The 15,086-nt window shown below is 49.8% G+C and overlaps 1 protein-coding gene across 1 annotated transcript in view; it reads left to right on the forward strand.

Annotated features, from left to right (window-relative positions):
• The window catches only part of Arhgef17 (Rho guanine nucleotide exchange factor 17), a 57,618-nt gene that overhangs the window by 24,442 nt on the left and 18,090 nt on the right, over nt 1-15,086 (forward strand). Inside the window, exon 2 of the mRNA XM_085692797.2 lies at nt 12,953-13,030. Within this exon, the coding sequence (XP_085548923.2) occupies nt 12,953-13,030 (78 nt within the window). The remainder of the gene's footprint in view (nt 1-12,952; nt 13,031-15,086) is intronic.

Here is a 15,086-nt window from a genome sequence, read left to right on the forward strand (position 1 = left end):
TCAATTCCCAGCAACCACATGGGGGCTCACAACCATCTGTAATGAGGTCTGGCGCCCTCTTCCGGTGTCCAGTACTTGCAGGCAGAACACTGTATACTCAAAAAAAAAAAAAAAAAAAGAGGAAAGAAAGAAAAGAATAAGAAAGAATAAGCAGGCTGCCAGCCCCCCTGGCACAAGCCTGTAATTGTAGTTACTAAGGAGACTGAGATAGGAAAGTTCAAGGCCTGCCACAGCCAGAAGATGAGTTCAGAGCTAACTTGGGCAACTTAGTGAGACCCCATATCAAAATAAAAAATACTGTTTTTAAAGTCTAGAGGAAGCCAGATGTGGTAACATACACTTTTAATCCAAGCACTTGGTAGGCAGAGGTAGGAGGATCTTTGTGAATTCCAGGCCAGCAGGGCTATAGTAAGATCTTCTCTCAATAAATAAATAAACAGGGGCCAGCGACATGGTTCGGCAGTTTAGAGCATTAACTGCTATTGCAGAGGACTTGGATTTGGGTCCCAGCACCTATATGGTAGCTCACAACCATCCATAACTCTGGTTTCAGGGGATTCAACACCCTCTTCTTGCCTCCCAGAGCACCAGGCACACATGTGGTGTACGTTCTTACATTCAGGCAAAACATCCATGTGTGTGCAATAAACAAACATAAACTTTTAAAATAAATTAAATAAATATAAAGAAAAGAATAGAGGTGCAGCTCAGTGTGGAGTGCTTGCTTAGCACACGAGAATCCCTTCCACCACAGAAGGGGAGCGTGGAGCAAGTTTTAGGTGTTATGTAACCTCTCTTCTGCCTGTGTTCTGTATTCAAGGGTTGCAAAGGCCCACCTAGTCTGAAGGACCCTGGGTCTCATCCCGATATGAGAAGAGTGTCAGCATCTGTTGTAAGGAGCTGCTTGTTTGTCCCAGCCGCCCAGAACCGAAATAATCACACAGAAACCCTGTTAATTAAATCACTGCTTGGCTCACTAGCTCTAGCTTCTTTTTTTTTTTTTTAAGATTTATTTATTTATTATGTATACAACATTCTGCCTCCATGTATGCCTGTACATCAGAGGAGGGTGCCAAATCTCATTATAGATGGTTGTGAGCCACCATGTGCTTACTGGGAATTGAACTCAGGACCTCTGGAAGAGCAGCCAGGGCTCTTAACCACTGAGCCATCTCTCCAGTCCCTAGCTCTAGCTTCTTATTAACTAACTCTTACATCTTAATTTAACTCATTTCTATTAATCTGTGTATCACCACATGGCTGTGACTTACCGGCTAAAGTTCCATCTGGCTCCGGTGGGGCTACATGGCTTCTCCTGACTCTGCCTCCTTTCCCCCAGCATTCAGTTTAGTTTTCCCCACCTACCTCTGTTCTAAACTGTCAGACCAAGCCAGTTTCTTTATTCATTAATGATAATCCCAGAACACAGAGGGGAATGCTACATCAGTCAGATGGACAATTTTGTGGACACTAGCTTTGACACATGTCACAGATATATCGACCTGGGATGACTGTGAGAAGAAATGACTCTGTCCATGTCTTGTATATAGCAAATGTGCTCTGTAAGTGAGAACTCACCCTTCTGTTGTTACTTTCTATTTGTGATTATTTTGAACGTGACTGGTTTTGGTCATTATTGAAAGACCCTTCAGTTTTTAGCCTCTGCCACATAACCACATGGTCAGTTACCCCAGATGGCTGTGCAGTCATGTCTATAGATGGCCGCTGACTGAGAAGCCACACAGATGGGACATACTTCATGTCATCCATAGCCCACCTCTGTCTTGAAAGCTCCTTAGGCTCTGGAGCTCTCCCTTACGTCCCCACAGCATACTCTCCAGTCCTAGAGCTGCACCAAGCGCAGCTGGTCCCCAGAGAACTTTGCATCTTTGACACTTTCCTTCCAGCAGCCTCTGATGTAGCACACCACGCCCGTCTGCGCTCTATGCGCCACCATACAGTTTGTGAACAGGGCAAGGGGCTGGAGACACACAGACAGAGACACGGGTCATCCTTGAAACAGGAATGCTCCAAGAATGCCCCCTTTATTGTGTCCAGGGCCGCTTATATAGAGATCCTTAACTGATAGCCACGCCCCAACCAAACACACCAGAAACCACTCCCCAGCCATCAGAAGCTCCTGAGGGTCTCGTGCTCAGAGCAGATGCAAGCATTACAAGTTGTTTACCAGAAATTCAGGATCTGGGGGGCTCACAGCTCACAACACTACGAGGCCTGGGAACTAGGAAACCTTCAGAGGCCTCTCCTTCCAGAAGGGAGGGTCTCTAGAGAACAGGAAATGACCTAGGAAACTAAGGAGAATGGATGGGTGATGGGAAGGAAGGGCAGAGGCCCCAGGAAATGAAGTGTCATATCCAACCCACATCCTAAGTAAGTGGCACAGTGAGGATTTGAACCTGAAATATGTGGGTACAGAGCCAGCCATCTTGGTGTCCATACCATAAACTCCTTTAGGAACTTTTGTCTCCTTGATCACTCTGGGGACCAGAGGAGGCAGCAGCCGTTGGGAAACAAATGGGATGGCCTATAAGGCTGGGAGCATGTAGTACCAACTCTACTCTCATGGATATGGGTGGGACCAGGAGCACCAAACAGTCTGTCTGGGCTAGGACCCAGGGCTGAGTTCCCAGGGACAATCATCCTGGATCCTGGCCTGACCTGTGCACAGCACTGTGTTCACCTCTAAAACATGCCTGTTTATATCATTGATTTGGAACAGAAGAGACCAGAGAAAGATGACTTGGATAGCCGGTGAGCCTGGGAAGTCCAGGTGAGTTCAACCCCACAGGAAAGGGACTTGAAGGTAGTTAGGAGGACCCCCACCCTTTCTCTAAGCATCGCTTTCCTGGTTTGTAAAATGGGAGAGTTCCAAGAAATTGAGCCCTGATGAAGGTTGGGGACTAAGGCACCAGTTCTTGCAAAGCGGTGATGAGCCTTGGCCCTGAAAGCTGTGCAGACAGCATTTGTGATGCTGAGGAGCCCTCATGAGACTTCCCATGTTACCAGGGTGGGCAACCCCGAGGTCAGACCGTGCCGCCTAGTGAGACCTGTTTCCCGGAACTGCGTGTCTCTCTTGGAACTGCCTTTGCTCTTTTGAGACAGGGTCTCATGTGTCTCTGGCTGGTCTCCATCTTACCTATTTAGAATGACCTTGAATTCTGGTCCTCCTGCCTCCACAGTACTGAGATTACAGGCGTGTGCCACCATGCCAGGTATATGTGATGCTGGGGATCAAACCCTGAGCTCATGCATGTGAAGCAGGCCCTCTACCAACAGCTCCATCCCCAGCTGCCTTTGTTTTTTGTCATTTCTTTCAGGACTATGTATGTGGCGCCCACAGGACATACACATCCCTTTTCTTTCCTTCTTTGCTGTTTCTTGTGTGTGTGGGTGGAATGTGCACACATGTGTGACACAGCATGTGCAGGTCAGTGGACAAGTCCTTTGGAGTCAGCTCTCTCCTTCCACCTTTCTGAGGCAGGCTCACTCTTGTTCTCTTGTTCTCCTGTCTGTCTGTCTTTCTTTCTCTCTCTCTCTCTCTCTCTCTCTCTCTCTCTCTCTCTCTCTCTCTTTCTTTCTTTCTTTCTTTCTTTCAAGAAATCGAGTCAGGATTTCTCTGAGTTGCTTTGGAGCCTGTCCTGGAACTAGCTCTTGTAGACCTGGTTGGCCTCAAACTCACAAAGATCCACCTGCCTCTGCCGCCCAAGTTCTGGGATAAAAAGTGTGCACCACCACTGCCCGGCTTTTCTCTTGTTCTTTCATGCTGCACTATGCATTCCAGGCTAGTTAGCCTTTGAGCTTTGTGATTTCTCGTTTCTTCCTCCTATCTCACCCTAGGAATGCTGGGGTTACAGGTGTGTGCTACCCCATCTGGCTTTTTATGTGAGTTCTAGTGATGGAACTTAAGTCATCAGACTTGAATGACAAGTACTTTTACCTGCCCAGTCATATGCTTAGCCTTCTCCTAACCCAACCAAGGCCTTATCTTTAAATTCCTAGAATGTTTGGCATCTGGTAGGTACTCATTAGGAGTTCATTGAATAAATCAAGTAGACGATACAAAACTCAGAGCAGCCGCTCATCACTGAGTGCAGCCAGTCATGTGTTTATTTCCCACTGAGCCGGTAATGTCATCCCTCCGTTTATTTGTTCGTCTTTAATCATTCCAGCTATTCTGCCACTACCATCACTCTTTCATTGGTCCATCCTACATCTAACCTTTATCATAATTGGTCCAACAATAGCTGCAGGACCACAAATAGGTCTTGTTAGGACTCAGAACTGAGTTGAATTGATGGTTTTGGGGGGCCCGTAAACGGGATGCGAGGATTTCTTTCATATATATATATATTTCTTTTATATATATTTTCATATATATATATATATATATATATATATACATACACATACATAATTCTGTCCATGTGTATGCCTGAAGATCAGAAGAGGGCACCAGACCTCATTGCAGATGGTTGTTGTGAGCCACCATGTGGTTGCTGGGAATTGAACTCAGGACCTTTGGAAGGGCAGGCAATGCTCTTAACCACTGAGCTATCTCTCCAGCTTGAGGATTTCTTCAGAGATGAGGGAGTTCTCAGCAGACCTGGTGGAAGTTAGAGGACCAGGGATTCCCTGGGACTGACAGAAGGCTGTTCTCAGAGCCAGGGGCCCAGCGGTCTTGGCTGGAATGAGTATTGGTCTAGTGTTGCTGAACCCCAGGGTGGGATATGGGTACAGTATGGAAACAGGACAGGCCTTCATGCTTACAAAAACTCTTCTTGGGGCTGGCAAGATGACTCAGAAGTAAAGTCTCTTGGTGCCAAGCCTGAAGGTCCAAGTAAGGAGAGAACTGACTGCCGAAAGTTGTTCTCTGACCTCCATACATGGACATGTGTCCACCCACCCCACATATAAAAAATAAATAATAGATAAATAAATAAGTAAATGTAAATTATGAGAACAAAACTGTTCTGTGACCTGTTCAAAACATCTACAGAACTCTAAGAGGGGGATAAGCCGGGCAATCAGGGTGCATGCCTTTAGTCTCAGCCCAGATTGGCACTAAGGAACCACAGAACTTCACCTGCATCAGGCGCTGGGTACCTGGTGCCCTCTACCTCACTCTGGTAGACCCTGAAAGAGCCCTAATGATGTCCTGTCTCAGCTGCTGTGCTGAGTTCCCTTCCTCAACTTCCATTCATTCATCTGCCCCATGGGCACCCAGTGCCATGGCAACAGGTTTGGGTCCAGTTAGCCACCCGTGCACTCCTGTGTCTCTTGGCCTCTGTACCTGTTCAAGGCCTCCCATGAGTGCTCTCCCACAGAAGCCAGCAATGGTGGCTTCATTCTTCTGAATGCTGTCGTGCTGGCACCAGTGAGGGATGGATGGATGGATGAATGGTTGTGCTGCACTCTGCTAAGACCCCTCCCACCCCACGCATACTATGCACTGTCTCTCAGCCACTAAGAAGAAATGAGGCCAAGATCAGATAGTTTGAGAGAGGGCCAAATGGGAGGAGGTACTCTGCTAGCCGAAGGTGGTTTAAGGATCTCCAGTGACCAGGCAGCCAGCCCTCAGGCCACCTGTGAGTCCTGGCTGCCCAGCCTGTACATGGACATATTCCTTCTTTCCATCCTCCTCCAGCATGCCCACCCTGATGAGGAAGAGGAGGAGCAAGCTGTGGGGAGGAAGTGTGGGCAAGGCAGTCCCTTGGGAAGGGAAGAGACAGATGCATGCAGCTGGCTCCTGGCTCCAACCTAGGGTAGAGTTTGAGATCCCTTGGGGGAGGGGTGACTGTGCTTTTCAGCGCATTCCTAGGAGATCTTGGGCACTCCGTCCAGGGACCAGGAAAGGGCCTGCCATACTCCCTCCTGCATTCGTTCTTTCATTCAGCCGATCCAGGGGGCCCAAGGGACATGGCCGACTCCATTCATTGATGCAACACAAATTTACTAAGGACTACCCAACATTGGCTCTGATCCATCTGTGCTGTTCTTGCTGCCCCAGGATCCTAGCCTTTTCAGGCATAACTGAGTATAATTCATTTGTGCCAGGCACAAGCATGCATGCTTGTAACGCTCATACTCAGGAGGTAGGAGAATCATGGGCTTTTTGTGAGATTGTTATGCAGTGCAAGAGCTCCACCAATGAACTGTATTCCCAGACCTGTTGTTTTTTTTTTGAGACCCAGGCTGGCCTTGAACTTGCTATATAATTGAGGATGACCTTGAACTGTCAAACCTTCTGCCTCTGCTACCCAAGTATTGAGATTATAGGTGTATACCACCTTGCATAAGCAAAAGTTATAAGCACTTTTTAAATAAAAAGATGTATTTATTATATATGTTTTTATTTATTATGTATGTTTATTATGTATTTTATGTTCTGCCTTCATGTATGCCTGCAGGCCAGAAGAGGGCATCAGATCTCATTACAGGTGGTTGTGAGCTGCCATGTGGTTGCTGGGAATTAAACTCAAGACCTCTGGAAGAACAGTCAATGCTCTTAAGCTCTGAACCATCTCTTCAGTACAGCACTTTTAAAAAAAAAAATAGTTCTGTGGGATTGGACTCCTGACCTCCCACAGGGTAGGCAAGCTCTCTACTGCTAATCTACATCCCCAGCAGGATCTTGAATTTGACGGTAGCCTGAGTTACATAGGAAGACCCAGGCTCAAGCAAATATCCACAGGAAGGAAAGAAGGAAGGAAGGAGGGAGGGAGGGAGGGAGAGAGAGAGGAAGGAAAAGAAAGCCCATCTGCCCCTTGCTTGGTGTTCAGGAAGTTTCAACCTCAATCTTCAGTACTGGTAAGGAAGCAGGACTGGATACAGGGATGAGGGATGGATGTCAAATGGATGCCCAGAAACTTGCACAGGGTGGCTGGTAAACAGAGGACAGCTATTGGAGACTGGTCTGTCAACCAATCATCACATGTGTTCAGTGCCTTGTCTTATGAATGACATGGGCCCTTACCTCAGGGAGCCAGCAGTCTCCTGGGAGGAGGGGGGACTCAATCTAGTCATTGCTCAAATGTATTACTACAGACTGCCTGTGGTTAGGATAAGGAAAGTCGAAGATTGGAGACCACGGAACAGACACACAAGACCTAATCTGAGGACACAGGAGGTCTTCCTAGAGGAGGTGACTTCTGTGTAGAAACTGGTCTTAAGGGACGAGAACAACCATTGTTTACTAGGGGAAGGAAGCAGCTTAGGTTAGGTTAGGTTGAGGCCCTGAGTCAAGGGAGAGTTGGGTGGAGAGCAGGGAACAAGGATAAGCCTGGCTTGGGTGATGGAGGTCCAGTGTCCCATTGCTCAAGAAACTCAGAGAGAACAGATTAGAGAAATGGGGTCATCTGGGAGCTTGGTGAGTGCGGGAACCCCCAACATTTAAGGAGATGGAGCTAGCCAGGGTTAAGACACAACTGCAGGGTATATGGACCACCTTTCTAGTGTCTAGTGGGAGTTGGTGTCAAAGTTGTTCATCACCACATTCCAAGTGGGTCTGTGTTGCACAAATTCTAATTGGTTATAATAAATAAAACCCAGAGTCAGCTATTAGGAGGTGAAAGCTGAGAGATCAGAGAAGCAGTGTACCCAGCCACTAGAGAGACCATTTGTCTCTACCGAATCCTCTTACTGAAAAGGTGATACTGTCCTCAAACTGCATCTCCAGATTGCTTCTGTCTCCACCAAACCTCAGACTGCAATGAGCTCCTGTCTCCTCCTACCTTATATTTCTCTCTCCACCCAGCCATATCACTTCTGTCTCCACCTCCCAAGTGCTGGGATTAAAGGTGTGGAATCCCAAGTGCTGGGATCACCTTCGTGTGAACAACCACTGCCTGACTGTGTTTCTCTTTTACACAGAGTCAATCTTGTATAGTTCAGTGTAGTAAGAAGGAGCTGCTTGTTCGTCCTGGCCGCCCAGAACCAAAATAACCATACAGAAACAGTATTAATTAAATCACGGCTTGGCCTGTTAGTTCTAGCTTCTTATTGGCTAACTCTTTTATTAATTTAACCCATTTCTATTAATCTGTGTATCACCACATGACAGTGGCTTACCGGCAAAGTTTCAGCATGTCTGTTTCTGGCGGCAACATGGCGTCTCTCTGACTCTGCCTTCTTCCTCCCAGCATTCAGTTCCGTCTTCCCCACCTACCTAAGTTCTGCCCTGCTACAGGTCCAAGGCAGTTTCTTTATTCATTAACCAATAAAAGCAACACATAGACAGAAGGACCTCCCACACCAGTCCAGGTGGCCTTGAACTAACAGAGATCCCTCTACCTCTGTCTCTTGGGGTTAAAGGTGTGTGCCACCACTTCCTGGCCACTAGTGGCTTAGCTCTGCACTCTGATCTTCAGGCAAGCTTTAGCTGTTAAAACACAAACAGAATATCACTACAGGTCTGGGGTAGGTACTGGCCTTTTCCTGGGATTTGAGGAGAGTCGGGGGATCATGGGGAGAGGCACTGGAAGGGCTGGAGCCAGGTGCACTGATTTAGCCAAAACGCTGATTAAGCTGGGTGAGATGATGGTAGGGTTAGGGGTGACTCAGTGTGGGGTGTTTAGGGTGACAGCCGCTCTCTATTACATCAGAGATAGTCAGGTTTCCAGAGATCCGAAATTGATTCTCGCATGGTTGCCTGCTTCTCCCATCCTGTCTGTAGTTGTTGAACAAGGAAGTCCACATGATTGTGAGCTGTGTTGGGTCAGATTCATGGGTGGGATCTGTATGGATAACGTACATATTAATGTGATTTGCCCTTGACCCTGACCGACTCTAATATACCTAGCACCTGGGCCTGTTCTGTACTAACTCAGTTCATCCACGGCTCCTGAGTGTAAATCTGTGCGTGCGCGCCAGATACAGCAGTGGACGCGTCTTTGTCCGCGGGTGTGTGTGACTTGTGTCCTGGGGCGGAGTGCGAAGCCTGGCGGCGCTTTGCTTATTGCGGGAGAAGGGGCGGCGCGCAGGGGGCGGAACTCTCTCCCTGCTAAGCTGAGCGCTCTCCAGTGCGGAGGAGGCCGCAGTGCCACCGCCGGCTGCACTCACACCGACTCGGCTGCTAACACCCCCACCGCGGCTGGGCTGAGGCCCCGGAGGAGCGCGGGTGGGAGGGGGCCCGCCGACTCGGCGCAGTGTCCGCCCCGGCGGCGGCCCGGCCGCATGCTGCAGATGGTGAAGACCCTGGCCCAGTTCACCATCGCGCTGGAAGACATGGGCGATCTGGGCCCGGCTGCCGCCTCCGGGGAGTCCGCCGGGGGCGGGGGCTCTGACACCATGGAGGAACCAGGGGAGGCCCAGGTACCGAGAGGGGGAGGGGCAGCCGGGAACCTGGGTCTTGGCCTAGGATGTCGCAGATACAGGGGACGCGTGGGCAGATGCTGAAGAACAGGGCCTGGAACTTGGATCAGGCACCAGGAACCTGCCTGCCTGCTTGCCGACCCTGAGCTTGGGGAGGGCTGACATTAGGTGCAGGCAGAGAGACTGATGGTGAGGACCGCGCTGGCGGGTTCTCTGGGCACTAAGGGTCTAGGCACAGGACAGTGCTCCTTTGTAAAGAGAATCTGATGAAAGCAGATTTGTTGCTGGGGTACCCTGGGTCTCCAGGAAAGCCAGATTTCCAGCCTCCTTCAGGTTTGAATGTGCTGGGAGTAGCCAGCATTGCTTCCCTTTTGCCATCTCCTCGCTGGAACTACGGAGCCCGGGGATGTCATACTTTGGTGCTGTGGAGAAGGTGGTGTCCCCATTCCTGCCTCCAGCTGCCTTTCTGGAGGGGGAGGGTTCTAGGGATGTGTCTTGTTTTTGTAGGTTTTTCTGGGCCGATACTGTTCAGTGCTCTGGGCACAATGGGGACTAGGGCTGTAACCTCAGCCGGGGACTTTACTGTGTCATGTGCACGTGCCTCCATTGCTCCAGGTCTCTAGGCAGGAGGTCCTAGCTCGCAGCTGGATAACTGGGCTGCATTTTCATCACGATACAAGGCATCTTGCCTTCATGGCCTCTCTGTGTGTCTTTCTTTGTGCTTGGTACATCAGGGTCTCAGTCTTTGGGTTTAATGACAGAAGAGTTCCCCCACCCTCTTCCACCTTCCCACACATCCTGGTCCCTATGCCAGGGCCCTGCCTATGGTGAGGGGATCTGGAGGGAAGCAAGACTGAAGGGTTGGCCTTCCTGGAACAGGTGGGCCTGTGGATCTGGTTAACAGCTGCATTGTCCCTCCATCTCCTACCCCTGCCCCCTTCCATCGTACCCCTGTGTCTGGACACGTGCAGTGACAGGAACTGGCCTTGTTTTCTGTGCTTTACCTGACAGCTGAATGACAGCCCACTGTGCTTTGCAGCAGGGAGGAGGCTGGGAGAGACAACTTTGCAGTGTCAGCTCCCACTACCACCCCTGCCTCCTGGCCAGCAGGCCCAGCGCCAGCCCTGCCTCTCAGGAAACTTCTCTGACCATGACCCAGGTTGGGGCTGGCAGGCCAGTGAGTGTGGGCAGAGGATGGTAGTGGTGAGGCCCAAAGGCTGATCTAGCTATCTTATAGTCAGAAAACACCCGTGAGATCTCAGTGATGTGAAATGAGAAGGGATGGTGTGTGGACACCTCCTGGTCCCCGTCATCGAGCTTGAATGGTACCAGGAACAAAGAGGGGTTTGGAAACAGGGCCCCCAGATTTACACAGACAGGAAGACTAGAGCAGGAGAACTCCGGTGGAAATGGGAACGTAGGGTACTAGGGCACTGAGGCTCTGCGTGGGGTGACTCAAGAGGCTCTGGGCCTTGTTGTGTTTGTCGCTGGCTGTATGGTCTCTTAGGCAAGTCATGTCACTTCTCTGACTTGAGTCATCTGTGCAGTGGACGACAACACTGTGTCCTGAAGCTGTGTAAGGCTGAAATGAGGTTGCACGTGCTTGTGAGGTACTGGGGTATTCCGGGAGCTGCCCGCATAGGAGTGGACATGGAAGACCCAACACTGCTTTAAATTTTTAAAGGCCCCAGAAGCACTCACTATAAATTGGCTTGCTCATAGTTGGGGGTCTCTGAGGTAGGGCCTCAGGCACACATCACAGCCCAGAGCTTGCAGAGATGGAGCAACCCAACCTTCTGTGTCCCAAGGAGATGTCACCCGTACTTCAATAGAGCTTAGCATGGGTGTCCACTTCTGAGTGTGCCTCCTTGTCAGCTATTAAGGAACAAGATTGATTCCTCAACTCATTCCAAGGTCAGAGGAAACAGCACCTTGGCTAAGCTTACCATGGTTATAAAAGTAAGCAGGCAGCTAGGTTGTGCCTCTGGCACGAGGGAGGCCGAGGCATCCTGGGCTAAAATACTGACCTATAGAGCAAGACCTAATCTCAACAAGAAACAAAACAAATGCTAGTAACATTCAAAAGGTAAGTAGTGTCCAGACCAGGTAGACCCAGAACTTGGGTCCCTGAGCGGACCAGGGACGGGGCGGAGCAGTGACAAAAGTCAGCCGTACTTACCCTAAGGGGCTCCTGAGTGAAGACTGGGGGGATATTCAAGCATGAGCACTCATTCTGGAATTTCCACACAAAAAAAGAACCTACAGGCCTTGATGACTGGAGCCCAAGGCACGGCCCAGCCAGACTGTGAGCCCCACACCTTGTCTAGGCCCAATCTAGAAGCTAGTGTCAGTATGGAGTCCTGGGGCCAAGTCCCAGCCAGGGCAGAGAGGCTGCTTTGGGACGGGTGCTATGTTGTAAGGTTTCCTGAATGAAACTGGGGACTATTGAGGTCGGCAGCAGGTGAGTTCTGCCTTGAGGCCAAGTTAGGACAAATTCCCAAACTTTTTCTAACAAACTCTTCCCATAGGGTAGACCTTATCTTGACAGAGGCAGGAATCCATTTCCTTGGGATGTGTGTGCAGATGTTGAGCAACCCCCAGGGCACTCCTGGGTCCTCTGCAAGCATCAGGAGGAGAGGTAGTCTGGACTTGTAGCTCAGTTGGTGCAGTGCTGACCTAGTGCACACACAGGGCTCTGAGTCCTCTCCAGCGGTGCTATCAGCAGATGTGGTAGTGTGTGTGTGTAACCCTAGTGCTGGAGAGCAGAGATGGGCAGATCTCGGAGCTCCCTGGCCTGCCAGGCTAGCTGTGGGCTCCAGGTCCAGTGAGAGACTATGTGTCAAAAAGTAAATAAGTAAGTAAGTAAATAAATAAATAAATAAAATAATGTGGGGGTCAATAGAGGGGGACACCTGACATTGGCCTCTTGTGTTCACACATGCGTGTGTGGGTGATTGAACCTGTACATGTGTGCACACAGATCCCTGCCACACATACACATGTACGTGCACATGCAAAGAAAATAGAGAAGAAATGGGAAAGCTATGTTCTACACAGGTGGTCAAGAGTGCTGGGAAAATGAAGGGCCCAGATCTGGGCCTGGTACGAAGGATGGTTCTGTAACCTTCTAAGTGTCAGAACTCTGACACTCCCGACTCTGCGACTTCTAGCACCAACTTTCCTTCCCTGGGCTACAGTGTCTTCACCTAGCAGGAAGTGACAGCATCTACTCTGAGGGATGCTGTGACATACAACCAGGTCAAACGTCCTCCTAGCAGCAAGCTGAAACTTGGCATTTCCAGAGTCAGTCCCTGGAGTGGGTGTAACTGGAGGTATCGTCCTTTGTAAATATGAGGGTTTATTGTTGTTGGGTTTTTGTCTTTGTCCAGAACCTGTTGGGATGGGAGAACATGAATTGACTCAGGGGATCATACCCAGCAGAGAATGCCCAAGCAGAGACCTGGCAGGATGGAGGTCCAGGATGCTTTGGGAAACTATTTCTGGGGGCAAGAAGCAGGCAGGGGAAGGATCTCGGGGTGTGTAAATGAGCTTGCATGTAGCTGCAGGTGCAAGAGGCTAAGGGGGACAAAGGACCACTCACCTTCTCCTCCTGTCCCCACAGGATATGCGGAAGCACGTTACCATGACCCTGTTGGACACAGAGCAGTCGTATGTGGAGTCACTGCGCACCCTGATGCAGGTGAGGCCCATGACCTAGGCCTGAGAGCAACATTCCAAGTGTGGGCAGCAGACATGTGGGATCACCCATTGCACAGGGGTTGAGACCAAAGAGCTGTGTCCCTGGCATACACCACCAATGTGTAGAGAATCCCTGGTGTGGCCACCTGGAAGGAAGAGGTCGCCCCCTGCAGGGCAGGTGAGAACAGAAGTCACAGGGAGAGTGGGAGCCTCTACCCCACTGTTTCCATGTTCCCGCAGCAGCCCTGGACAGCTTTGCACCTCCTTGATCATGCCTTTTCTGTGACCAGAATTAAATACTGAGTATCTCCTGTAGGCAGGCCCTGGTCCAGGTGCATGAAGCCCAAGGACAAGGGAAAGAAGAACCGTGCTGAGTATACAGGACTCTCTAGAGTAATGATTCTCAACCTGTGGGTCTCGACCCCTTTCGGATGATGTATCTGATCCCCTGCATATCAGATACTTGCATTAATATTTATAGCTATAGCAAAATTACAGTTATGAAGTAGCAATGAAAATAATTTTATAGTTGGGGGTTCACCAGAGTGTGAATTAAAGCTTCACAGCATTAGGAAAGTTGAGAACCACTGCTCTGAGGCATGGAAGATGCTGGACCAGAATCCGTCGGAGAGGTGCAGTGGGGTGGCATCTGCAGAGGGAGCCGCATGGTGTGGAGTATGTGGGGCTGGGTCTTGGGTGGTATTGCAGGAGCCAGCAGGGGTCTTGCCATGGGGTCCTTGAGCCCCAGGAGAAGGATTTGTACCACAGTGGGGTTCTGGAGATTCAGTAGAGAGTTTTGAGTCAGGTGGGCATGTGGTTGGACTCGCACGTGGGGAATTCTGTACGGCTGCTGGAACGAAGAGCGCAGGAGAGGAGGCCGAGCCAGGGCTGTGGAGTTCCAGTAAGGGCACCGACTCCAGGAGGATGGGGCGGAGGGTGAGCTGCTCAGGTCAGGTGGTTCCAGGGACTGCATGGTGGACATGGGGTGGGAAGTTAGGTCTATGCCTGGGCCCCTAGCCTGGGAAAGGTGGAGAAAAGAGGAGGGGTGGGCGCATATATGGCAGGATCAGCTTCGCGTGAGCTGCAGAGGCCCAGACCCTGGGTGTGTGTGCCTAAATGGAGCTCACAAGCACAATTAAAGATGAACTTGCTCGTACCACCACAGAATAGAACCCAGGAAATATCTAGAACTAATCAGCCTTCCTACTTCTCTCCCTCTCCTTCTCTGACTTCCTCAAATCTGTATAGATCCCTTCTATAGACTAAACACTACTCTCAGGGCAGGGCAGGGTACCGTTCAGCTGTGAGCCAGAGGGACAAGAACCTGTTCATCGCTAGGATAAGTCACACCTGACTGCTGGTGATGCGGAATTCAAGAGCATGTGTACATGCATGGGTAGTGCGCCACTCAAAAGGGGGTTGATCCACCCCACGCTGCAACACTGTGGGGAGTTAGTGTGCAGTGGTCCAGAGCTTCCAGCTGGGAGATGAAGTTGATATTTACACAAGAGTATGAATGTGTGTGTACTAATCTGTGCGCTTAAAACTGATTACAGTGTGGCCACAGAAGTAGCACAAAAGAGTGCTATCTAGCATGCAAGAAGCCCTGGATTTGATCCCCAGGACTTCATAAACCAAGTATGGTGGCTCATACCTGTGATCCCAGTGCTTAGGAGGCAGAGACAAGAAAATCAAAAATACAAGGTCATCTTTGACTGATAGATAGTTCAAGGGTAACCTGGAATTTATGAGAAACTATTTAAAAAAAAATGAAAGAAATCTGTTAAAGCGACAAATTTTATCTTTTGTCTGTTTCACCACAAAGAAATATGTTGCCTCTGTTTTTATAAAAATGTCCATAGATATAAGAGCATAGAATGGATACTTCCTTGTGTGGGCTCCGGAAAGGTGACTCTGGGTTTGGAGTGTCCAACAGAGACCTAAAAGCTGGGTAGGATACCAGCAGAGACCCCACTGAGGGGAATGGGCAGAGGGCACAACACAAGCAAAGGCCAGGACAGTGGAGGAACCTGGAACATTTAGGAGGTCAGAAGTGC

This window comes from Myodes glareolus, chromosome 7 (assembly GCF_982192425.1).
Source record: "Myodes glareolus chromosome 7, mMyoGla1.1, whole genome shotgun sequence".
Lineage (NCBI taxonomy): Eukaryota > Metazoa > Chordata > Mammalia > Rodentia > Cricetidae > Myodes > Myodes glareolus.